Source organism: Oncorhynchus gorbuscha, linkage group LG20 (assembly GCF_021184085.1).
Source record: "Oncorhynchus gorbuscha isolate QuinsamMale2020 ecotype Even-year linkage group LG20, OgorEven_v1.0, whole genome shotgun sequence".
NCBI classification, from domain to species: Eukaryota; Metazoa; Chordata; class Actinopteri; order Salmoniformes; family Salmonidae; genus Oncorhynchus; species Oncorhynchus gorbuscha.
In genome coordinates, this window is record NC_060192.1 from 28,363,952 (window position 1) to 28,388,924 (window position 24,973).

Consider the following 24,973-nt stretch of genomic DNA (forward strand, 5'->3'; position numbering starts at 1 on the left):
AATATGCCTTGATTCGACTGACTTTAGAATCAAACAGTTTCTTAAATAATCCCTCCTCTCTATGGCTGTGATACGTGGTTGTCCCACCTAGCTATTTTAAAATGAATGCACTAACTGTAAGTCGTTCTGGATAAGAGCGTCTGCTAAATGACTAAAATGTAAACGTACAACAGATCAATGTTTTGATCAACATAGAGAAAGCACATACACATAAACCATGGTAGTAAAATTAACTGGTAAATATTATACACAAATCATGCAAATTGAATCATTGATGGCCTACAATATATTAATGAATTAATTGGAATGAACTCCCAGTAAATTATTGAAGGGTAATATAGTCCTAAAACCATTCCTGGACATTTCCACTGGATGTTGTGACGTTTCTCCCGTTTGGCCATGAATTAATTCCTTAAATGCCCTGCCAGGGGCGCTGAGGCATCACTGAACTCGCGTGGCTCTGAAAGCTGTGGCGAGTCGGAGAACAGTTGCTGAGTAGGGATGCTGAGCTTGGTACTGCACCCCTCAAAGATGTACAATTTGAACAGCATGTGACTGCAGAGCCGGACTAACGACCAGGAACGGAGAGAAGCGGACCATACATTCATTTAAAATTAGTAAGTAAACGAATGAAATGGAAAAAATAATGTGCTGAGGAATGACATTCCGAAGGGGCCTAAATGTATTGCGCACGCTATAATACATGAATTCATGTTGCTTGCACTTGCAGTATTTTCCCTCGGCGGGAGTGTATCCAGACCGTTTTGCCTAAGTTATTTCCATAGCTCGAATGTCCAAGAGCAACTTTATTTTGGGGGGGATCCATTTGCCTTTTGCCTATCTATGCAAGTGCATTATGGCGTTTCATAAATCCTTCATTGGATATGCTATCCAGTGGCGAGTGACACCGCTCGCATCACGGGACCACTACGTATAATACATTTCTTTCATATTTACCTTGATTTTTTTTAGAGAGAAGTATCACTCACACGGTTAAATTATACATTTCTCGATATGAAACTAGAGGTGTCCGAATATGAAGAAAATTGATGAACTTTCCAACTACGTTTATCTGCATCTCCTTGAAGTCAGAGGCTTACGCATGCCCGCATCTAGCTATATATAGCCTACATATGACATCAGAAATGAAAGCGCAGGGCGTGATTCTGAGTGAGCTGCATAGAGTACATTATTTATGAATACAAAGAATACACAGAGAGCAGAGAAATTTACACAGGCAGCCCAATTCTAATATTTTACCCAATTGTTGGCAAAGGAGCTGATCTGATTGGTCAACAGAACAATTAGTGGGAAAAAATATCAGAATTGGGCTGTCTGTGTGTGTTAACACAGCCATAGTGTATGGTTCCAGCAGCATAGGCCTACACATCTGACACATCCTCAATCTAGATGGCAGTTCAATTGTTATGTATTGGCCCACAATAATTGATTAAATTGAACCCTTTCCTTGCCCTCCCTCTTTTGGAAGGTCTGTAACTCTGGCAGCCATGGCTAACAGAGGACCCAGCTACGGACTGAGTAGGGAGGTTCAGGAGAAGATAGACCAGAAGTATATTCTGGACCTGGAGGCCAGACTGGTGGACTGGATCATCTTGCAGGTTGGGGGGAACATAGAGCGACCAGAGTCTGGGAGACTGAACTTCCAGAGCTGGCTCAAAGATGGAACAGTGAGTCTCTGAGCCAAACTCTGGTTCACGTAGGGCAGCGGGTAGCCTAGAGAGGAAGGCACATAGCGCTAAGTCACTATGAATAGAAGTGTCTACTAAAGGACTACAATTTAAACATAACCTCATGCCTGGACTGTATTCTAAACCTAACTCTTAAAGATGCAGTCCGGGATCTTTTGTACAACAAATTTGTTACATATTGGATTCTTAACATTAACATATCATACAAACTGCAACAAAACCTTAAAAAAAAAAAAAAATGTTTGGGGGGGGGGGGGGGGGGTATAACATGTCATGAAATGGATGAGTAGTGCAGAAAAAACGGAGACCCATTTTGACTTGTGAGCACCACTTTCAGAACTACTGGCTGAAATTATACACAAATTATGGAGCAGCACTTTAAAACACACATATACAGATAATCTCAGACTCTAATCTACCATGGTCATAATGTGCCATATTTGATAGCCTTGGGTATTATGGGGTTTCTCCTCCAACCAACCCCTTATGAGGCTGGCTGGGTGTAGGCCAGTTGTATCCTGTCATTACAACATTTCATATCTCATTACAGATTCTTTGTAGGCTCATTAACAGCCTATATCCCCCTGGTCAAGAGCCCATAAAGAAGATCCCAGAGACAAAAATGGTCTTCAAGCAGATGGAAAAGATCTCCCAGTTCCTGCATGCAGCTGAAGCTTATGGGCTGATCACCGGGGACCTTTTCCAGACTGTGGACCTGTGGGAAGGTACAGCTCTCATAATACAGTGGTGATTCCACTCCAGCATAAACTCACATGCAGCAAACTGTTAGTTGTTATGTTAGATAACTTCAGGTATGTAAATATATTGGTTCAATATAACTTTCTGGAATGGATTGCTTTGTCAAATCATACATTTTCTTAAAAAAAACAAATTTGCATTATAGTCAATGAGGACCAACTAAAGCCAAATATGATATTGAAATATCTGTCTGGTATGTTGCGTGACTACAGGGAAGGATATGGCTGCCGTGCAAAGGACCTTGTCGGCTCTAGGCAGTATGGCACTCACAAAGGATGATGGTCAATATCGTGGTGAACCTGATTGGTTTCATAAGTAAGAAACAAATCAACTAATTATGTTTGTAATAAGTCCTACAAAACAGCAAAAATTGTCCATTTCTTTATTAGATGCCACTCTAAAATTAACTATTTACAATGAGTCTCATTACCCAACACCCACTACCTCACTCATCTGTTTGTTTATGCATCCATGCTATTACTGTAGGTGTAGGCCTTCCTATCTGACATAGATGCTTGTACAAGAGATTCAAATTTATCACTGCAGGTAACTAACCAGTTGTGTCTCTCCTGTGCTTCCAGGAAAGCTCAGGGAAACCGGCGGGAGTTTTCTGAGGAGCAGCTGCGTCAAGGCCGTAGTCTGATTGGCATGCAGATGGGCGGCAACTCAGGGGCGTCTCAGTCTGGCATGACAGGGTACGGCATGCCACGCCAGATAATGTAAAAATGTCACTTGGCTCCCCTATACGGATCCAAAGTTGCTCTCATTAGCTCAGGGGCAGCGTGAAGTTTCCCTGATGATCTCTCTATAGGGGCCCTAGATGTCACTTCATACTGAAAATCTGAGCGCTCTAATGGAGCATTACAGACATCCTTCAAAAAAAAACTTTTATGCTCACAGTGGCTCTACAGCTGCATTTACACAGGCAGCCCAACTCTGATATTTTTTCCACTAATTGGTATTTTGACCAATCACAGATCTTTTTCCAGAGGTGATCCAATTGGTCAAAAGACCAATTACTGGGGGGAAAAAATATCAGAATTGGGCTGCCTGTGTAAACAGCCTTCACTCAGTTACATGGTCAGGTGTGTCATTTCGATCAGTGCGGATATATGTTGTCTGTGAATCAGACTGGTGTTCCAAGGTTTCTGTCAACACAGTTGTGACACGACAGCATGGAACTGTGCCATTGTCAAAGAAGACATTTTTGGTTATTTAGGAAAGTCATTGTAATGATAGCCACAATAGTATTACATTACAGTATTCTTTATTCAGGTAATTTACAGCACGACTAGTCTTATTTTTTACTACAGTGTGGAATGCGAACGCTATACGGCCATTTTCTTCACATAACTTGGTTGCATGCTAATGTTCAGTATTGAATATATTTTCTGGTTTAATTTATATTACTTAATGTACACAGATGTATGAGTACTGTGTGAAATGTATCATGTTATATATTTACAGAATTTACCCCCAATTGGTTTCAAAATCCTCTCGGCCTCTATGGATTAAATCCTTCATGATGGTTTGGACTGAAAAATCTCCCCCATTTGTCCTTTCCTCAAGCGAATTGCTGCTCCTTGCGACAGGGTAGGTGAATCTTAGCCAGCTCGCTGTCACAGTCAAGCACCAGATGGTTCTTTGCTCTCTGGGTTATGGCAAATTCTGTAGTTCCAGCCAATCCTGTGCACATGTCCTAGTCATTGATGACAGTTAACCATTAAAAACCATAGACCTGTCAAATAAGGTTCAGAGTAAATGTTAGCCATATCAGAAGCAACAAATTTAATTCCAGAAGTCAAAGAAAACATCAAGCAAACATTTGTTTATTCAATCAGAGAAAACTATATCCAGGTACTATTATTAACCACATAATGGGACAACATTTTGTAATAGGCTGCATTAATTAATTTCAAATGGATAACATAATGCTGTCAACAGTAACAGAAAATACTGGAATGTTAAAACTGGACAGAAACATTTATACTAAAAATGGCCAATCTTCCTCTGGGAAGACTACAGGTGGACAGCAACCCTCTCAATCAGCTACGGGCTGTTTATCTTCATCCATCTTTCTCTGAAAAGAAAATCAGTGGGATATTCAAATGGGGGTATTAACTCAATACCAAGAACACCAGCTAAATCAGATCCCCTAAAAAGGTCTCATATCTTTCCATTTGGTCAAGATTCCACAAGCATAGGTAAAACTCGCTTAAATCAACAATGTTTCCCTATGAAGGTGATGATTATCCAAGATATTTATTGTTAAAAATTAACATTTGACAGTGAAACCTGAATAATGTTGAGAATGTATTGTGGGCTCCAAGGTCAACTACATTTTCTTACCAATAGACCACAAAGTAAGGATTCATAAGAATGACTTGTTACAGTTGAAAATTACCGTCAGGTTTAGGTAATGTGCCTCACTGCTACAGTGGACTGATTTGGCTGTTTTCTCATTGGTGTAGAAGATGTTGCACAGCTTGCAGAAGAATCCGGTCCTTGGCACCAGATAGTCTAACCCTGCAAATAAAAGGACAGAAAACAACGTAACTTGTTTTTGTCCTACCTGATATCCCCATCACCCATGATCATAAAAAACAGACAGCCAAACTGAAACAGAAGTCAGTATCTCTCTATCTTACCAACTGGGTTGTTGGGTTGATAAGGACCCAGAGGCTCCTGCTGCTTCTTCTTCTCCTCTCCCTCTGGGACAGCTTCCACACCACTGGTCTCCTCACCCTCAAGGTCCACACAGACCCCCTTACTATCAGACACAGGTCGCTGGACATCCTGGCCATACAAACACAATCATGTCTATCACATATTCATTCTATTCAGCCTGAAATTGCGAGACCAACACCAATAAATAAGTTCACTATTCTCTGTGAAGCGTTTTAACTGACTACATCTTGACTAACTGGGCAACTATAAAAGTATTGTTCACAGAAATGCCTCAATACATAAATATTTCAGCAAGCATTTCACTAAACAAGGTAATCTCTCACCACATTTAAATTGGGGAAACAAAATTAAGCAAATAACCTTCTCTTTCACCACTGGAGAGTGGCTTTTGGCTGACTGGCCATTAGTCTCATCTCCATGGCGATCTCTTGTTCTTCTGTTGTTCTGACTGGCCAACCACAGCTCATACTTGACTGGAGGCTTCCTGTATCCAGAGTACAGAATACAAGGTCAACCCAGTACTTGAACTCATACAGTCCAGTTTAACCATACAATAATATTGTGTTTATTTCTGAGATTGATATCAATTGGAAGAATGAAGTATTCAACTAGCAGTGGACGTTGGCTGGATAGGATATCAGCATTCTTCAAATTCAACTTTAACTAATTTCCATCATCTACTCTGCTGCACACTTCTACTGTATATTCTTAGGGGCTATTGAAAATTACTTACCAGGATATCAGCGAGTCTCCCTTTTTGCACAAACTGACCCTTATCAGGGTGCCGTAAAACCTGGGAGGACGTTGGAAGCACTTCTTCACCATTTTCTGAGCGGCTTCCACACTCTCAAACTGGATATAACACTGGAGGGGGGAAAGAAGAAAATGTGTTTTTCTATTGGTAAAGGAATCACTTAAGTCCTCCCTAAAGAAATGGGCTGGTGAAACCTTACCTTTCTATGAACCCAGTTCAAATGATAGCCAGTGATTTTCCCAAAAGGTTGGGCAAGCCGTAACAGAGAGACGTCCGAGTACTTCTGCCGTGGAAGCAGACAAATGTAGATGGATCTCCCACTGGGACTCTACAATGACAGAAACACAGTCTTTGTGTTACAAATATTGACTATATGCTAGGTGTGTAGCTTAGCTTATTACAATTAATTCATCAAATGCACAACGTGTAAAGCATAGGTACTACACCAAACCAACCTCCAACTTTTTCTGTGAATAGCACATTCTAATATCGACAGGTTTCCCCAACAACTGTCCTTTGCCTTTGTAGAATTTCACCATCTTATGCGCTTCATCGGTAGTATCAAGCTCTAACCATCCCTGCAAATATAGAAAAAGCACAACGGCATACAAACTATGATAACATTATTTCCATCCCATAAACAAACTAGATAACTGATCCCCAAATAACATATGGGCAAGTAAAATAATTATGAACCTACCTCCTGTCTGAAGAAGGATATGGTACGGTTTACAACTTTCACGTTTGCTCGCTCTGCCAGTTTCAAGATGGCCACCTCTACGTCTCTATAGCCCTTTCTGATTGGGCTAATATGGACAACTTTTCCATCCTGTAGAAAACAGTCTTACTGAGCAACCTACTAGCAATAATGTTGGATAAAAAAACTACTTCTACACTTTTGATACATTCCAACTACACGTTTCTAAATTAACCATGTAAAATACCAACCCATGAAGAATCCTTTGACTCTGCAAATAAAAAGAAACGTAATTTGTATACATTATGATATGCAGATTGTCTTTATTTGTTTTCTACACAGGCAGAACAACAGTAATAGTTATGTCCTTTGCTGCCAAGTAAGAATGTTTTTCATCATTCATTGCTTACCCATTGACGCGTCCTCTCCAGCATCATTGTCGAGTTCATCCAATGTAACAAAATCATCCATGTTATCAGGGAAATCCATGTCATCCATATCGTCCTGTTGGAATAAGTACAGAACATCAATAAGTTAAAGAATTAAGAATGATTCAAGTTCCAAAGTGCTGCAACAGAACCACATCGAATCTCATGACAAATATTTATGAGGTTTTTATGGGAAACTGTCAAAAGCTGCTCAAACACTGAAGATGTAAGTATGCAAAACTGTATTCAATGGTCTTGAACTATGATGAAGATCCATATCTCTTAAAGCTAGGACATAAATCCTGTGGCTGCACTATAACAAATCGATAGACAGCTTCAAATCGTATTAAAACCTGTTGGTCAGATCAACATGTTGATCAAACCAGTTAAGGCTGAACAGCTACTCATCCATACATCTAAAATGTCTGGCTGACTGGCTGTGCTTCAAAGCTGTGCCACTTGAACTCAGTCCTACTATGGGAGCCTTAAGCACCTGTTCTGGATTCCTACTGACAGGCTATGTTTTCAGGAACTTGTACAGAGATGATTCGATCACCTTTGATATTCAACCATGGAAAGTAAAGAGAAACCCTTCAGAGCTGATCTCCATCATTTAACTGATGGAATGAATAAACCATGAGCATGTCATTAAGCCTACATAGAGATAAGCCATGTTATTAAGCCTAGATACATTGCATGTTATGCTACCAAGCAAACTCAGTATTCCAACAATCCATGACTGAAACCGGGCATTGCCGACATGAGTCACAGAAAACATCTCGACTGTTTGTCTGCGTTGACGAGGTTCAATCTGAGCTTCAATCACAAGTGTCAGATCGATTTGATTTGCCACTGAAACCATTTCAGTGGTTCTACGCATAAGATGCCCACATCTGTTTCAACTGATCAATGGAGGATCTCAACCAAACTACATTCACTGGAATGCACTCAGAACTTCAACCAAGCTGCTTTAAGAACCCATTGCTGGGAACCAACATCTTGTTTACTCGACAAAAACGTATTTTCAATTCTGCGAACAATGCCTTTGTTGGTTCAGGTCACACATATGAATGACAATAATTCCTTACACCATGTTCATGAAAGCTCTCCTGTTCCATCATGTCCTCCATTGAGACGTCAGCATCACACAGAGCTGGATCATCGGCAGCCTTTAGGTCAGAATCCACCAAGGTATTGTCTGCCAACAATTCTGTGCTTTCAGGTTCCCCCTTATCTTTAGAGTCAGCCACCAGAGAGGCACTTTTGGAAGGAGCAGAGTCGTTAGTATCAGCTCCAAACTTATCTAACAAGCTTTGGTCATCTTCAACCTGGACGCTCTCTTTGTCTGGTTCTTTGTTTTCCAAATCAATGTCCTCCCCTTTTCTCTCATTCTTGACCACCTCAATCGTTTCCTTGATCTCCCCGTCCTTGATGTCCTGCTTTACCTCTTCCTTAACCTCCTCTGAGGAGCTTTGTTGACCTTTTCCTTGTTCCACCACTTTCTCAGCAGGTTGTTTGCCTGTACTGGATCCCTCTTTGTTTGTGGAGTTTGAGTTCTTGCTGGTCTCCTCGCTCTTCTGTCTGCTGCTTTGGCTTTTACTGGAATCTGTTCTTCTGGATGTGGTGGAGTCAGGACTTTCTCTACAAGGCAAAAACCATTGAGGTAAACTTCCCTGACACAAACTTCCCGACGAGGCCCACAGGAAAATTGGTCTGGCCGCCATTGCCCCAGGTGGACTCTTACTTACCTCAGACGCTTCAGTGACGATGACAAGCTGACTTTGACACTCTTTCCATTGATCTTGAGGGGGTTGGAGTGGTAGTACTTCACCATAATGTCAGCATCCTTCCAATCTACCATCTCAATCAGGGCCTGCAGATGGATAAGGAAGAATGTGTAAGAGAAAGCTAGAGGTGGTGGTTAATAACGGAGGTGTGTGTTGATTGATCTACTCCAGTCATACAATTCCATGCTATTCTGAACTTAAAATAGATACACTACATTGTTCCATCGTTTTAATAATGTTTTTCTATTTGAAAGAGACATTTTGAAGATTTGATTGATCACAAGCAATATGGAATTGATTCAATTCCATATTGCTCAAACCTTACCTGATCACTTAAAAATGACGAATGTCGCACATCCCCAAACATCTTGGCAAGATCGAGAATCTCAGATTCTCTTTCTTTCCCAGGAGATCCATGGGAAAAACAAACTACTGTACTGCTAACTTGTTTGTTGGGGCGTTTTCCTGGTGGTTCATCCGACCTTGGCGTCTAAAGGAAAAAACAAGCTCATGCTGGGAATTCTGTGATTAAGAATACAGAATCTGTCACTTTTAAGAGGCAGGTGCACTTACATAAATACTGCACACTACAGGTGACAGGTACAGAGTCAAACCATTTCCCTTCACAATAGCTTTGCTTTCACTGTAGTGATCCACCATATTGACTGCCTCTTTGTGCGAACTCAACTCCACAAAGCCCTGGAACAAAAAACAACAGTGAATCTGCCAATAGACAAACTACACAACATAAAATGTTTTTATTTTTATTTAAAAAGGCAGAACGTTAAGAGTTGAGTGTTTAAACTTGAGGTTCTTATCAATTTGTGTAACTTACCTTGCAGGGGAACACCAGATGTTTTACAACTGTGCCGAATGGCTTAGCCAAAGTCACCAAGTCTTCAACAGCAACAGACCCACGGGGATATTTAGCGACCACTACCTTTGTGCCAGCCTGATGCAAAAGATAAGATCACACATTCAAGCATGCATTTTATTTTTATTGAACCTTTATTTATTTAGCATGTAGACTTAAGCAAATAAACTACATTATAAGAAGTGAATGGGAAATATGCTTTATTTATTAGACAACACAATGACACAGAAGGGGCATTACCTTGGGCTTCAAATGGTGTCTTTCTGGTGCAGACCAGACTTCACCTAAAGATGAAAACATGTCAAAAAAAGATTACATTTTCAAGTGATTTGCCATTGGGCCTTATTTGGTCTGGCTCAAAGTTGACATTAGGACAGGACATGAGGTTATCACCTCCTACGCGGTCTGAGCTATGTTGTCTCTTGTAAGGCATAGCAGGACGTGGCGCTCTTCTGGGCGGTGAATTAGCATCTCTACTTGGGATGGAAATTGGTCTGGAAGATAACAAACAGTGCTAAGTAAGAACAGGATGGCTAATTGTTTTACATTATGACATGATTGTTTTCACCATGAAGATTTATTTCATGACCCTCACATTTTCTTCCCTTGGACATCTTGTTTTTCCCAATCTGGGAATCTGTAAAAAAAAACATGTTTTTAAAGAAGACAAAAACAAATCAGATTTGAATAAAGGTAATAGGAAATACCTCTGCGGATTGATTTTGTGATCTGCATCAGTTTATTTTCTAAGTTTTACTTTGCATTTAAACACTTACAGACGCAAGAGTTCCCGACAGCCCTCTGCATGGCGTAATCCATTGAGATGATCCTTCCATTGCTGTGAAAAAAAAAAACTCATTAAGCTAAAATGAATGTCATTACGGAAGGTTGAGTGTTCTGATTAAAAGCATATACTTGTTGACACACTCCAACAGCAAGAGTATTGAAATATAACAAAGCTTACCTTAGTAGAATTCAACATACAGAAGCATAGCGAGCATGTGTGTGGGTAAATGTTGGGTACAACTCCTTGAAAATCTTCCAATTGATAGGAAGAAGGTTGGCTGTCTGATGTTTTTTCCGTTGAGGGCCTAGTGTGGTGGGAATCTTTTCTTGCCTCAGCCTGCTCTGGTCGCACCTCTACTTTCTTATAGTCAGTGTCACTATGGCTGCTTGACCGGAGACGGAATGCAGGGGGACTGTCCAGTTTGCCGCGGTCTTTAACATCTGTATCCTCTTCCTGTCCGTCTCTCTTTGGGGAGGGCTCTCCCTGCTCCTCTTGCTTGGCTCGATTGGCCTTCAGTTGCATTATCAGATAAGGCAGTGTCTCCACACTGATCTCGTTCTCTGGAATCTTGGCCAGATCGTCCACGTCTTCTGGAGAGAGCCCCAGAGTGGCATATAAATTCATAGCGCTCAACGCTCCATCACCAGATCCTTTGCGTGCAGAACTTTGACCCTCACTGCCCGCCATCCTCAAATTTCCAGGGCACACAGAAGTGTATTCTGAAATGGGAGAATAGTTTGGATTCAGTCATTTCAACAGATGGCTAAAGTAATGAGTGTAACTGTGATGACTGTGGGCGGAGTGCACTTCCGACTACATCAAGTCACTGTCAGCCGATACAAAGAAACAGGTGACTAAAGTTTTATTAAAAAGTATGGAATTCAGTAGTAGACTAAACTACACAATTTAAGATGAAATTGAGCCACGAAGTTAAATCCGCTTTGTGTTTTGTTTATATAGCAATATTTTTATTATCAACCGCGATTTTCAGCGCCGAATTGAATAGCCCACATTTATAATTTATATACAGCAGGTTTTTTAAGGTCCAAAGACTTTGGTCTGCCTGCTTCATGTTATCATTTTTGCCATGGGAGAAAATATTGCGATACTGGTATCATCCCGGCCGTAGTAGTTTTGTTATAAAAACTTCATCGCTCCAGTCCGTCCACACTAGTTGCCGCGTAACTCCATCATCCTAAATCGTGGAGTTGAGTCACCTGGGATTTCAGTAGTGATGGGACACTGAGGCTTTCTGAAGGCTTTAGCGCTTTCAACAAATTGGTAACAGAGAAACTGCGCTTTGTGCAGAAAAACAGAGCTTCATTATTTGTTCACAATACACATTAGTGACATCTGCTGGTCAGCAATAGCAGCGTGTGATTACCAGAGATTTATTTTTCTCTCCATTGTTTTAATTCTAACACTGTGGCTCAGCAGTAAGTGTTTGTAAATCAGTTGGAACACCAGGTTTGCATCTTACGTCATGCTTCCCTTTTTGCCTACAAGTTGACTATTTCTGAAAAACTAAATCTACGGCATTATTTATGACGCTTAAGACAGACACTTATACTATAATAAATAAAAAGCAATTATTTGAACAGGGCAGAGTTAACATTTTTCAAAACAGTGTGCCAACAAGATTCAAACTCATACGCTCACGACCCTGAATGTTCCATAGCCATTCCTCTACCTGCTAAACTACCTGTCAGGTAAACGTTTGTTTACAATCCTAACTATATTTGTAAGTACGTGTGCAATTTTCAAAATGGTGTGCCATCAACAAGATTCGTCCTCATACCCTCATGTCCCTGAATTAATCAATAAGGCTGTTCTTAACCACGATGCGGAGTGCTAGGAAACAGCTCTTAGTCATGGTATATTGGCCATTTATCAAACCCCCCAAGGTGCCTTATTGATATTATAAACTGGTTGCCAACATGGAGCAGTAAAAAAATGTTTTTTTTTTGTCATACCCATGTTATACGGTATACAGGGCTCGAACCACCCAGTTTATGATGTTCCATAGCCCCTTCCTCTACCTGCTAAACTACCTGTCAAGTAAAAGTTTAAGCGTAGTAGAGGTCGATGTTTGAAAAGCTTGGAATCGGGAAAAAAACCACCGGAACCAGGTAGAAATCAGTTTGATCTCTCAACTCAAGGTTTGAAAAAGCACGTGATCAAACGAAGCTTCGGACGCCATTGATGACGTACTTCTGATAAAGTGATACACCCATAAGCACACTACTTCGCGCTTTCGACGCATGCCTAGCCGCCGGAGCACCGGTATCAAACGTAACTAGGCACACTGCAAAGGTTTAAGTGTTACAGTTGAACAATTATCGACTGAGCGACTCGATGTAGTCGGAAGTTCAGTCCGCAAAGTAGTCTCCGTTCATCTCAATTACATCGTGGAGTTAAGAAAAAGCTCGGCTAGTTGCTGGTTGGGTAAAAAAGTATAGGCCCAAATTGAGACTCCTTAGTATTGACTGAATGCCTACCATCTTCAATTCATTCCATGGTTAACTTGATCGTCTTCATTTGCAATGAGCAATTTGATGTCCCTTGCTGACAAAAATACACGTTTCCCAGAATATTGTTGCACGCTAAATAAATCATGGTGGAGAGGCCTTCAATACAATAGCTTTGGTGTTAACGTTAGCTACGCATCTTTAACTCTGCAAAACGAAGCTCAATATCGTCTTACACCCCCTGATAAAAAATATTAGATATCAACCAAGCGCTATGTCAATGTATTGTTAGTTACTAGCTCGCGCTGGTGTTACCAAGCTGCACGCAGCACTTGGGAATGCGGCCCGCTAGCATGCAAGAAGTAGTTTACCAAAGCTTTCTAGAAAATTAAGCAATATCAGATTTTTTTTGGCCTGAATGTTTGAGCATGAAGATCAACTACTACGTTGAATTCAAATTGTGATTGCTGTAAAACATACCTTTAAAGATGTCCCCTTTCAGGTATTTCGTAAAATGTTCTAGCTAGTGGCTACAGCACAGTTTAAGTCCTATAACGTTACAGTCTGGCTAATCGTTTTTTCCTGCACCACAAAGAGTGCAGGACGGTAAGCAAACGTTTTCATTGGTCAGTTTAGGATGTATGTCAACGGAGAACTTCCGCCCTGTCGTTTGGAAGGCAGAGTGGAATATTTGCTCACTATTCAGAAACACAGACAAATATTATTATTACCTTTATTCAGGATGCCCACACACTTGCGCAATCTGAACTCAGGGGTAGACGTAACATAGTAAACTGAAGTATGGAATACTTCAATAAGCATGATATGTTACGTTTCGTATGCTACAATATGCATTCAATTGTGGATGTCCATTATTCATTTCTTATGATAGTGTAACGACCCTGGGTTTATAAACGCGGATATTGACTCTGTCGCACGAGCACCCTTTTACAGCACAGTCGATTGCACACTGGACTTCGGGGTAGAAGTTCGAGGGTTCGAGACCTGCTTCCCTGCCTGTTTCGTTACAATATGTTACGAATTACAATCCGTATGATGTGCTATGAATTGCCATATATGTTATATGTTACAAATTTGTAAAACATATACACTACCTTGAAACATTTTGGGGTCACTTAGAAATATCCTTGTTTTTGAAAGTAAAGCAATTTTTTGTCCATTAAAATAACATAAAATTGATCAGAAATACAGTGTAGACATTGTTAATGTTGTAAATGACTATTGTAGCTGGAAACGGCTGATTTCTTTTATGGAATATTTACGTACAGAGGCCCATTATCCTGTGTTTCAATGGCACGGAGTGTTAGCTAATCCAAGTTGATCATTTTAGAAGGCTAATTGATCATTAGAAGGCCCTTTTGCAATTATGTTAGCACAGCTGAAAACTGTTGTTCTGATTAAAAAAGCAATACAACTGCCCTTATTTAGACGAGTTGACTATCTGGAGCATTACAGGTTCAATTACAGGTTCAAAATGGCCAGAAACAAAGAACTTTCTTCTGAAACTCATCAGTCTATTCTTGTTCTGAGAAATGCAGGCTATTCCATATGAGAAATTTCCAATAAACTGAAGATCTCGTACAGCGCTGTGTACTACTCCCTTCACAGAACAGATCAAACTGGCTCTAACCAGAATAGAAAGAGGAGTGGGATGCCCTGGTGCACAACTGAGCAAGTGGACAAGTGCATTAGTGTCTAGTTTGAGAAACAGATGCCACACAGGTCATCAACTGTCAGGTTCATTAAATAGTACCCGTAAAACACCAGTCTCAACGTCAACAGTGAAGAGGCGACTCCGGGATGCTGGCCTTCAAGGCAGAGTTGCAAAGAAAAAGCCATATCTCAAACTGGCCAATAAAAAGAAAAGATTAAGATGGGCAAAATAGGTGTTCGGATCACAAAGAAGAACATTCATGAGATGCAGAAAAAAATGAAAAGATGCTGGTGGAGTGCTTGATGCCATCTGGTGGTGGTAAAGTGGGAGATTTGTACAGTGTAAAAGGGATCTTGAAGAAGGAAGGCTATCACTCCATTTTGCAACGCCATGCCATACCCTGTGGATGGCGCTTAATTGGAGCCAATTTCCTCCTACAACAGGACAATGGCCCAAAACACAGCTCCAAACTATGCAATAACTATTTAGGGAAGAAGCAGTCAGCTGGTATGTTATCTATAATGGAGTGGCCAGCACGGTCACCAGATCTCAACCCTATTGAGCTGTTGTGGGAGCGGCTTGACCGTATGGTACGTAAGAGACCATCAAGCCAATCCAATTTGTGGGAGGTGCTTCAGAAAGCATGGGGTGAAATCTCTTCAGATTACCTCAACAAATTGACAACTAGAATGCCAAAGGTTTTTAAGGCTGTAACTGATGCAAATAGAGGATTCTTTAACAAAAGAAAAGTTTGAAGAACACAATTATGATTTCAAATAAAAATCATTATTTATAACCTTGTCAACGTCTTGACTATATTTCCTATTAATTTTGTAACTCATTTCATGTATATATTTATGGAAAACAACGACATTTTTAAGTGACCCAAAACTTTTGAACGGTAGTGTATGTTATGAATTCCAATTTGTTGTGGATAACGTGAGCTAGGTGGCTAACACAAATGTTAGCTAGGTGGCTAACATTAGCTAGGCTAGGGGTTAGTGTTTAAGATTAGGGTTAGGAGTTAGGTTTAAGGGTTATCTAACATGGTAAGTATACTGAACAAAAATGTAAATGTAACATGCAACAATTTCAAAGAATTTACTAAGTTATAGTTCATATAAGGAAATCAGTCAATTCAAATAAATAAATTAGGCCCTAATCTATGGATTTCACATGACAAGGAAAAGAGATATGCATCTATTGGTCACAGATATATATAAAATAAATATCTGACATCAAGTCCAGATATTTCTATCTCTGTGCATTCAAATTGCCATAAATAAAATTAAATTGGTTCGTTCTCCTTAGTTTATGCCTACCAATACGATAACCCCACCACCACCATGGGGCACTCTGTTCACAATGTTGATATCAGAAAACCGCTCACCCACACGACACCATACATGTGGTCTGAGGTTGTGAGACCTGTTGGTTGTACTGCTAAATTCGCTAAAACAACGTTGGAGGCGGCTTATGGTAGAGAAATTAACATTAAATTATCTGGCAACAGCTTTGGTGGACATTCCTGCAGTCAGCATGCCAATTGCGCGCTCCCTCAAAACTTGAGACATCTGTGGCATTGTGACAAAACTGCACATTTTAGAGTGGCCTTTTATTGATACCCGCACAAGGTGCACCTGTGTAATGATCATGCTGTTTAATCAGCTTCTTGATATGCCACACATGTCAGGTGGATGGATTATCTTGGCAAAGGAGAAATGCTCACTAACAGGGATGTAAAGAAATGTGTGCTCAAAATTTGAGAGAAATAAGCTTTTTGAGCGTATGGAACATTTCTGGGATCTTTTATTTCAGCTCATGAAACATGGGACCCTCACTTTACATGTTGCATTTACATTTCTGTCCAAGTAGTAAGTAGTTGCAAAGTTGCTAATTAGCTAAAATTGTCCATGATGAGATTCAAACACACAACCGTTGGGTTGCTAGATGTTCACGTCCACCCTACTTTCATTTTTTGCCTTAATTAACGTTCTGTCTTATGTAACCATACCAAAGGTAACATATTATACTACTTTGAGTGTCACGGATTTACATTTGCTATACTACGTCAAGTCAATGAGACCAGGCTGACTTGTGAGACAGACCACACATTTAAGCCACTTCATGTTTTTCTGCAGCAAACACAATTAATGTGCCATCCATCCCACTTCTGACACCGATGTGACGAAGTCCAGGTATTTCTGACTAGGTGTGAACTGACAATCTATTATACACAAGGTGGACATCTAATCACTGTCAATAGAGAAACAGCTCTCTTTGTGATTATACTGTAGTATTTATGAATTACTATCATTGTTTAAAGGGTAGCAATAAATGAGCCAACTGACCTTTCAATACAGTATTAAGACCAACAGAAAGTAAACATTTAATTTGTATTACATATAATAATATATAAAACACAGCAGATACATCATGCAGCAAAATCTACGGCACTTTCCCCCTGTAAATTCATAATGTATTTTGATAGACAGATAGTTGGAGTGACAGGAATGATAGAGAGCAGTGTCAGGAAAATGGTGAGATAGATTCGAACCCTTGCCAACAGTGGTATATGTATGATGGATGAAGGCAGCAGCACTAACTCCAATACCACCCACTCACCACATCATATAAAGCACTTTTATTGTGATATGCACAACAGAATAAAAACCACTGGTATTTTCAGTGTACTGTAGGCTACAATGAAGTTTATTGGTAAACATTTGTTAATGTTGGTTACATTACTGGCCTCTTGTGTCATGATTTATGATTTAAGTAAAAGTGTATTTAAAATTCATCATTACAAGTAGTTTTACATATCGCACAATCAACATGATTTTCAGTGTCAGGGCAACACCTTCAAAGATTAAATTGTTCGCATGATAACTTGAGTTCCTTTATGCAAACTATTCACCTTGTTGTTCAAATTCAAGGGGTATATATTTCAAGAGATAAAGTGAGTGATTAGCAGTAGGGTATTTTATGGAATGCTCCTTTCAAATCAAAACAGCTTTGTATGGCAATATTAATAACAATTATTATAATTATATCAAATACAATGTATTGATGTTTCCCTTCTTTTGAAATCTTGTATTTCAATTCCGGGTCAGATATCAGGGCCACAGGAATCCTCATCCGTCACAAAGTTTTACTCCATATTTGTGTTAAGACTTTGTATGTTGACCTGATTGTGTGAATTTTCCAGCCTTTGCTTTTGCACACTGTGATGAACTCCATAACAAAAGTAGATCAATAACCCTGTGAAAAAATACAACGTCACTAATATTTTTGCGACAATAGCATGACATGACTTATTTTCAAATGTATGCGTTGTTGAAGAAGTCAATTCAACGTCTATTCCACGTTGATTCAACTTCATTTAATTGAAATGATGTGGAAACAACGTTGATTCAACCAGTGTGTGCCCAATAGATGCCTAGGTTCCTTACCCACTGCCATCCAAACAGCATAGCGAATCCATGTATCTCCTCCCAACTGAACCATCAGATAGACATTGACAAATGTACTCACAATAGGAAGTGCTGGTATAAAAGGAACCTGCAGAGATACCAAACAAAATGGGTGTAAATTGTGGAGAAAACCACATCTGAGTTAAGTTTTGACACAATGTTACCATAAAAGCAGCTTTGGTTGTATTCTGAGGCTGTCTCCAGATGATGAAAACAGTGAGGACCAGCATCAAAAGGATCACAGAGATGATTAAAATGCTCCACCACGCCTGGTTCATCAGGGAATCCACAGCCTTGGTCAGGAAAACGCTCAGAATAATTTCTAAAAGGACTGGGGGACAAAACAAATGTGTCAGACCTCTAAGAGAGTATGACACTGGATATAAAAGGAAACAGGATATAAAGAAAATCGCTCACTGATAAAGACTGTGAACATGGATACATTTTTAGAGGTTTGAGCATTGGGCTGAGAAGGAGGGTTTAGGGCCTCTATCATCGAAAATGATTCAGATGTATTATCACTGGACTCCTCACCAAGATCTGGTTGGTACCTAAATAAAAATGCATACACAGTAACCAGATAAAATGAATACATGCTTTGGTGTTAAATCCTATTGTGTTAAATGTCTCTGTTCAGATCAATCAAGCATACCTCAATATGAGAATACATATTGCTACAAGAGTGTAGGCAAAGAGTGTTCCAATTGACATCATGTCCACAAGTGCTTTCAGGTCAAATAATAGAGCCATGATTGCTGCATAAACAAAAATGTGATACATAGTACATTGTGAATACCAACCCAAACAAGGAACAGCATCTGCATTTTACTTTTTACAATGTCAATACATAGTTAAATGACCTAGGCTTGATGATTTTGTGCTGTTCAGCAATGTTACCTGCCACAACACCTGAAGATAGAGTGGCTACCACAGGACTTTGTTGAGAACTCATGTTACTGAGTGGCTTGAAGAGCAGCCCGTCCCTGGCCATCGCAAAGAGGACCCGGGGCATGGGAAACATGGATCCTAGAAGACTGCGAAACCAACACACCATTTACAATCCACCACTTGAACTTTACAAATGACACTACAGGGGACAACTTATGTAATTATACATAATACCATACCATACCTTGTTGAAAGTGCACAGAGGGAGCCTACAGCCACAGCATACTTTGCAGGGCCCCAGCCGATGTATGTAAAAGCTACAGGTAATGGGCTATTGACACTGATCATGCAGTAGGGCATCATGAGGGTCAGTGCTGCCGACACACCAAAGTAAGCCAGGAAACAGATCAGCAGGGATGCTACAATGCCCAGAGGGATGGACTTCTGAGGGTTCTGCACCTCCTCCCCTGGGAGATTACACATACAGATGTTATACATACAGATGAGACTAAGGCACATTGATTATACTTCAGATCATTCTAAAATGCCCAAGGTTTTCAGCACATTATACAACAGTTACCTGTTGTGGCTATGCAGTCAAATCCAACAAAGGCGTAAAAACAGGTTGCAGCTCCTGCCAATGTTCCCTCAACACCAAAGGGGAAGAAGCCACCAACACCGTAATTTATGGTTTCATTTAGTGCCGATGTGAAGTTTCTGAAGGGGAATGACACACTTCATGTTCTTTGAATTTCAACTTACTGTACTTCATTAGAACACTTATGTCGTATTTCATAATAGTGCTGGAATTATAAAGTTCATACTCATTTGTTGTTATGTTCAGGATAGTGTCCTCACTAATGTACCAGTTGTCAATGTCACCTTTGATGAAGCCAGCGATGATAACAAACACCAAGACCACTGTATTAACTGCTGTAAAAACCTTATTCACAATAGCAGACTCTTTAACGCCAAATGCAAGGATCCCTATGGAAGTGATAAATTATTAGAACCAAGAGTAAGCTCATTATACAGTTATCCTAAATATATATATATATACACACTGATTGTACAAAACATTAAGGACACCTGCTCTTTCCATGACATAGTAGATTGACCAGGTGAATCCAGGTAAAAGCTGAGATCCCTTATTTTTTTATTTTACTAGGCAAGTCAGTTAAGAACAAATTCTTATTTACAATGACGGCCTACACCGGTCAAAACCGGAACATGCTGGGACAATTGTGTGCTGCCCTCTGGTACTCCAAATCATGGCCGGTTGTAACACAGCCTGGCTACGAACCAGGGTGTCTGTAGTGACGCCTCTAGCACTGAGATTCAGAGCCTTAGACCGCTGCACCACTCGGGAGCCCAACTTGATGTCACTTGTTAAATCCACATCAATCAGTGTAGATGAAGGGGAGGAGAAAGGTTAAAAGAAGGATTTTTAAGCCTTGAGACGATTGAAATATGGATTGTGTACACGTGCCATTCAGAGGGTGAATGGGAAAGATCAAATATTTCTGTGCTTTTGAATGGGGCATGGTAGTAGGTGCTAGGCATGTCAAGAACTGCAAAGCTGCTGTTTCCCCCCCACATTTAACAGTTTTCTGTGTGTATCAAAAAGGTCCCACCACCCAAAGGACATCCAGACAACTTGACACAACTGTGGGAAGCATTGGAGTCAACATGGCCAGCATCCCTGTGGAATGCTTTCAATACCTTGTAGAGTCCATGCCCGACGAATTGAGGCTGTTCTGAGGGCGAAAGGTAGGGTAAGGGGTGCAACTCAATATTAGCAAAGTGTATTTAATGTTTTGTACACTCAATGGATATATACAGTTGAAGTCGGAAGTTTACATACACTTTGGTTGGAGTCATTAAAACTCGTTTTTCAACCACTCCACACATTTCTTGTTAACAAACTATAGTTTTGGCAAGTCAGTTAGGACTATGTGCATGACACAAGTAATTTTTATAACAATTGTTTACAGACAAATTATTTCACTTATAATTCCCTGTATCACAATTCCAATGGGTCAGAAGTTTACATACACTAAGTTGACTGTGCCTTTAAACAGCTTGGAAAATTCCAGAACATTTAGAAGCTTCTGATAGGCTAATTGACATCATTTGTTTTTATTTTTATTTGACCCCTTTTTCTCCCCAATTTCGTGGTATCCAATTGTTTCAGTAGCTACTATCTTGTCTCATCGCTACAACTCGTTCCTGTAGGTTCATGCTCTACAACATCCGCAGAGTACGACCCTGCCTCACACAGGAAGCGGCGCAGGTCCTAATCCAGGCACTTGTCATCTCCCGTCTGGATTACTGCAACTCGCTGTTGGCTGGGCTCCCTGCCTGTGCCATTAAACCCCTACAACTCATCCAGAACGCCGCAGCCCGTCTGGTGTTCAACCTTCCCAAGTTCTCTCACGTCACCCCGCTCCTCCGCTCTCTCCACTGGCTTCCAGTTGAAGCTCGCATCCGCTACAAGACCATGGTGCTTGCCTACGGAGCTGTGAGGGGAACGGCACCTCAGTACCTCCAGGCTCTGATCAGGCCCTACACCCAAACAAGGGCACTGCGTTCATCCACCTCTGGCCTGCTCGCCTCCCTACCACTGAGGAAGTATAGTTCCCGCTCAGCCCAGTCAAAACTGTTTGCTGCTCTGGCCCCCCAATGGTGGAACAAACTCCCTCATGAGGCCAGGACAGCGGAGTCAATCACCACCTTCCGGAGACACCTGAAACCCCACCTCTTTAAGGAATACCTAGGATAGGATAAGTAATCCCTCTCACCCCCCCCCTTTAAGATTTAGATGCACTATTGTAAAGTGACTGTTCTACTGGATGTCATAAGGTGAATGCACCAATTTGTAAGTCGCTCTGGATAAGAGCGTCTGCTAAATGACTTAAATGTAAATGTAAATGTAACTCCCGTACGGGCTCGGGAGAGACGAAGGTTGAAAGTCATGCGTCCTCCGATACACAACCCAACCAAGCCGCACTGCTTCTTAACACAGCGTGCATCCAACCCGGAAGCCATCCGCACCAATGTGTTGGAGGAAACAGCGTGCATCTGGCAACCTTGGTTAGCGCGCACTGCGCCCGGCAGGAGTCGCTGGTGCGCGATGAGACAAGGACATCCCTACCGGCCAAGCCCTCCCTAACACAGACGACGCTAGGCAAATTGTGCGTCGCCCCACGGACCTCCCGGTCGCGGCTGGTTACGACAGAGCCTGGGCGCGAACCCAGAGTCTCTGATGGCACAGCTGGCGCTGCGCCCTTAACCAATGCGCCACCCGGGAGGCCTAATTGACATCATTTGAGTCAATTGGACGTGTACCTGTGGATGTATTTCAAGTCATACCTTCAAACTCAGTGTCCCTTTGCTTTACATCATGGAAAAATCAAAAGAAATCAGCCAAGACCTCAGAAAAAAAATTGTAGACCTCCGCAAGTCTGGTTCATACTTGGGAGCAATTTCCAAACGCCTGACAGTACTACGTTCATCTGTACAAACAATAGTACGCAAATATAAACACCATGAGACCACGCAGCCATCATAACGCTCAGGAAGGAGACGCGTTCTGTCTCCTAGTGATGAACGTACTTTGGTGCGAAAGTGTAAATCAACCTCAGAACAACAGCAAAGGACCTTGTGAAGATGTTGGAGGAAACAGGTACAAAAGTATCCATATCCACAGTAAAATGAGTCCTATATCAACATAACCTGATAGGCCGCTTAGCAAGGAAGAAGCCACTGCTCCAAAACCGCCATAAAAAAGCTAGACTACGGTTTGCAACTGCACATGGGGACAAAGATTGTACTTTTTGGAGAAATGTCCTCTGGTCTGATGAAACAAAAATAGAGCTGTTTGGCCATAATGACCATCATTATGTTTGGAGGAAAAAGGGGGAGGCTTGCAAGCCAAAGAACACCATCCCAACTATGAAGCACAGGGGTGGCAGCATCATGATGTGGGGGTGCTTTGCTGCAGGAGGGACTGGTACACTTCACAAAATAGATGGCGTCACGAGGAGGAAAATTAGGTGGATATATTGAAGCAACATCTCAAGACATCAGTCAGAAAGTTGAAGCTTGGTCGCAAATGGGTCTTCCAAATGGACAATGACCCCAACCATACTTCCAAAGTTGTTGCAAAATGGCTTAAGGACAACAAAGTCAAGGTATTGGAGTGGCCATCACAAAGCCCTGACCTCAATTCTATAGAAAATTTGTTGGCAGAACTGAAAAAGTGTGTGCGAGCAAGGAGGCCTACAAACCTGACTCAGTTACACCAGCTCTGTCAGGAGGAATGGGCCAAAATTCACCCAACTTATTGTGGGAAGCTTGTGGTTGGCTACCTGAAACGTTTGATCCAAGTTAAACTATTTTAAGTCAATGCTACCAAATACTAATTGAGTGAATGTAAAATTTTGATCCACTGTGAATGTAATGAAAGAAAGAAAAGGAGAAATAAATAATTCTCTCTACTATTATTCTGACATTTCACATTCTTAAAATAAAGTGGTGATCCTAACTGACCTACGACAGGGAATTTTTACTAGGATTAAATGTCAGGAATTGTGAAAAACTGAGTTTAAATGTATTTGACCAAGGTGTATGTAAACTTCCGACTTCAACTGTATATATAGTTATTTACTGTCACCATTGTCCAGTTATTTTGCACCATGAAACCTTTCTGTAAATAGCACTTGCCTGCCAACAGCATGATGAGAGCAGCAGCAAAGAAGTCTGGGTAGGTAGCGAGGCCTGGCATATCCATTGCTGCATGTTGACCTAAAGAGTTGGCAATGGCATTTCCAATGAGGTCATCAAAAGTCCCACTCCATGCCCTGGCTACACTTGATGTTCCTGATCAGAGAAGAAATTAAGAAACCAAAGGAGGTGATGTTGGCTATGTGTGAAGGACCATTACAATATGCCAATGAGACATTGTCAATGCAACAGTGAGCTCTAATTGTTATTGTTGATTGATCATTGTCATCCTTTATACAATCCTTATGGGCTTGAGCTCTGACAGTAACTTCCAATAAAACATATTTTGCATCAAATATTCTATATTCCATATCAGATGTCACTTGCCTATGACATATGACAGCAGCAAGTTCCAGCCAGTGATGAAGGCCCAAATCTCCCCCACTGTCACATAGCTGTACAGGTAGGCAGAGCCAGTCTTGGGCACACGCGATCCAAATTCAGCATAGCACAGCCCTGCGAAAATGGAAGCTATTGCTGCCACAAGGAAAGATATAATTATACTGGGCCCAGCTACGGCCCTGGCCACCTCTCCTGACAGCACATACACGCCAGCCCCCAGTGTGCTGCCAACCCCCAGAGCCACCAGGTCAAGGGTAGTCAGACATCGTTTAAAGTTGGACACCTCCCCCTCTGGCTCCAGGGGTTTCCTACGAGACAGGCTTTGTATGAACAGTAACAGCCTGGCACCAGACATCCTGCAAGAGCAGAAGATCTGTCCATCAAAATGCCATTCATCACATAATTTGTACAACCAACTGTTTTAGAACACTGAGTAATGGTAGGTGTATATTACATCAAAACAGGGTTCAAATGTATAGACTGACTCAATCTATCAACCAATGACAAGCAGTGTTGATTTTAACTATAGATCTACTGTAAACTGTTGTACATACTGCTTGTAAGACACTACAGACAAAACTACTACTATTGTAAACCTTTGCAAGCAGTACATTCAGTATCTAGTATTTCATAAATAGGATTAGATCATCTTCCACATTCATTACACATTTGATAACAAGATCAGAGTGACAAATACAATTTGTCAAAATCAAACAAAGCTATGACCAGCTGTATGTTTAACCCATGTGAACTTCATCAAGCAAACAATTAGCTCTTATCTTTTGAAAATTAGATTTGTGATTGACTATAGCAGTGGATATTCTTCTCCCTGTTTCATAAATACGTTTTGATATGAGAT

General features: G+C 40.9%; 3 protein-coding genes across 4 annotated transcripts; 1 reads left to right on the forward strand and 2 right to left on the reverse strand.

Moving 5' to 3' along the window:
• Positions 1-449: 449 nt before the first annotated feature.
• On the forward strand, positions 450-5,354 carry LOC124007042 (transgelin-3-like). Its single transcript, XM_046317300.1, has 5 exons — positions 450-617; positions 1,490-1,688; positions 2,260-2,434; positions 2,681-2,783; positions 3,050-5,354. Exons 2-5 carry the CDS (start codon positions 1,509-1,511, stop codon positions 3,189-3,191), a joined length of 600 nt encoding a protein of 199 aa, XP_046173256.1. The 5' UTR covers positions 450-617; positions 1,490-1,508; the 3' UTR covers positions 3,192-5,354.
• On the reverse strand, positions 4,242-13,589 carry LOC124007041 (matrin-3-like). 2 transcript variants are annotated; one of them, XM_046317299.1, is made up of 21 exons: positions 13,432-13,589; positions 10,661-11,202; positions 10,473-10,534; positions 10,292-10,333; positions 10,090-10,190; positions 9,937-9,980; positions 9,658-9,774; positions 9,396-9,521; positions 9,148-9,312; positions 8,784-8,908; positions 8,124-8,676; positions 7,018-7,111; positions 6,859-6,878; positions 6,611-6,739; positions 6,366-6,488; positions 6,110-6,238; positions 5,890-6,020; positions 5,517-5,640; positions 5,117-5,264; positions 4,873-4,994; positions 4,242-4,548 (listed from the first exon to the last, which is right to left on the reverse strand). In XM_046317299.1, the coding sequence occupies exons 2-21, from the start codon at positions 11,168-11,170 to the stop codon at positions 4,510-4,512; spliced, it is 2,904 nt and encodes a 967-aa protein (XP_046173255.1). In that variant the 5' UTR covers positions 11,171-11,202; positions 13,432-13,589; the 3' UTR covers positions 4,242-4,509. The 2 variants fall into 2 exon arrangements, with proteins under 2 accessions (XP_046173255.1, XP_046173254.1); XM_046317298.1 differs by lacking the exon at positions 13,432-13,589 and adding an exon at positions 12,457-12,572.
• A 3,761-nt stretch (positions 13,590-17,350) lies between these two features.
• zgc:175280 (cationic amino acid transporter 2 family protein) lies at positions 17,351-24,469 on the reverse strand. The gene is made up of 11 exons (XM_046317074.1): positions 24,100-24,469; positions 23,713-23,868; positions 19,812-19,974; positions 19,568-19,704; positions 19,232-19,454; positions 18,997-19,133; positions 18,752-18,854; positions 18,634-18,650; positions 18,264-18,430; positions 18,079-18,187; positions 17,351-17,887 (listed from the first exon to the last, which is right to left on the reverse strand). Exons 1-11 carry the CDS (start codon positions 24,467-24,469, stop codon positions 17,778-17,780), a joined length of 1,692 nt encoding a protein of 563 aa, XP_046173030.1. The 3' UTR covers positions 17,351-17,777.
• Between the last annotated feature and the right edge of the window lie 504 nt (positions 24,470-24,973).

Bases quoted from the DNA above. Each gene is read 5' to 3' on its own strand.
- LOC124007042 (XM_046317300.1), top strand. From the start codon at position 1,509: ATGGCTAACAGAGGACCCAGCTACGGACTGAGTAGGGAGGTTCAGGAG. The intron at 2,435-2,680 runs GTACAGCTCTCA...GCGTGACTACAG, and splicing joins GACTGTGGACCTGTGGGAAG to GGAAGGATATGGCTGCCGTG. The intron at 2,784-3,049 runs GTAAGAAACAAA...CTGTGCTTCCAG, and splicing joins GAACCTGATTGGTTTCATAA to GAAAGCTCAGGGAAACCGGC.
- zgc:175280 (XM_046317074.1), bottom strand. From the start codon at position 24,469: ATGTCTGGTGCCAGGCTGTTACTGTTCATACAAAGCCTGTCTCGTAGG. The intron at 19,705-19,811 runs GTATGAACTTTA...ATTCCCCTTCAG, and splicing joins CTGAACATAACAACAAATGA to AAACTTCACATCGGCACTAA. The intron at 19,134-19,231 runs GTATGGTATGGT...TTGGTTTCGCAG, and splicing joins CTCTGTGCACTTTCAACAAG to TCTTCTAGGATCCATGTTTC.
- LOC124007041 (XM_046317298.1), bottom strand. The intron at 9,775-9,936 runs GTAATGCCCCTT...CTTTTGCATCAG, and splicing joins GACACCATTTGAAGCCCAAG to GCTGGCACAAAGGTAGTGGT. The intron at 6,740-6,858 runs GTTGGTATTTTA...TGTTTTCTACAG, and splicing joins AGTCAAAGGATTCTTCATGG to GATGGAAAAGTTGTCCATAT.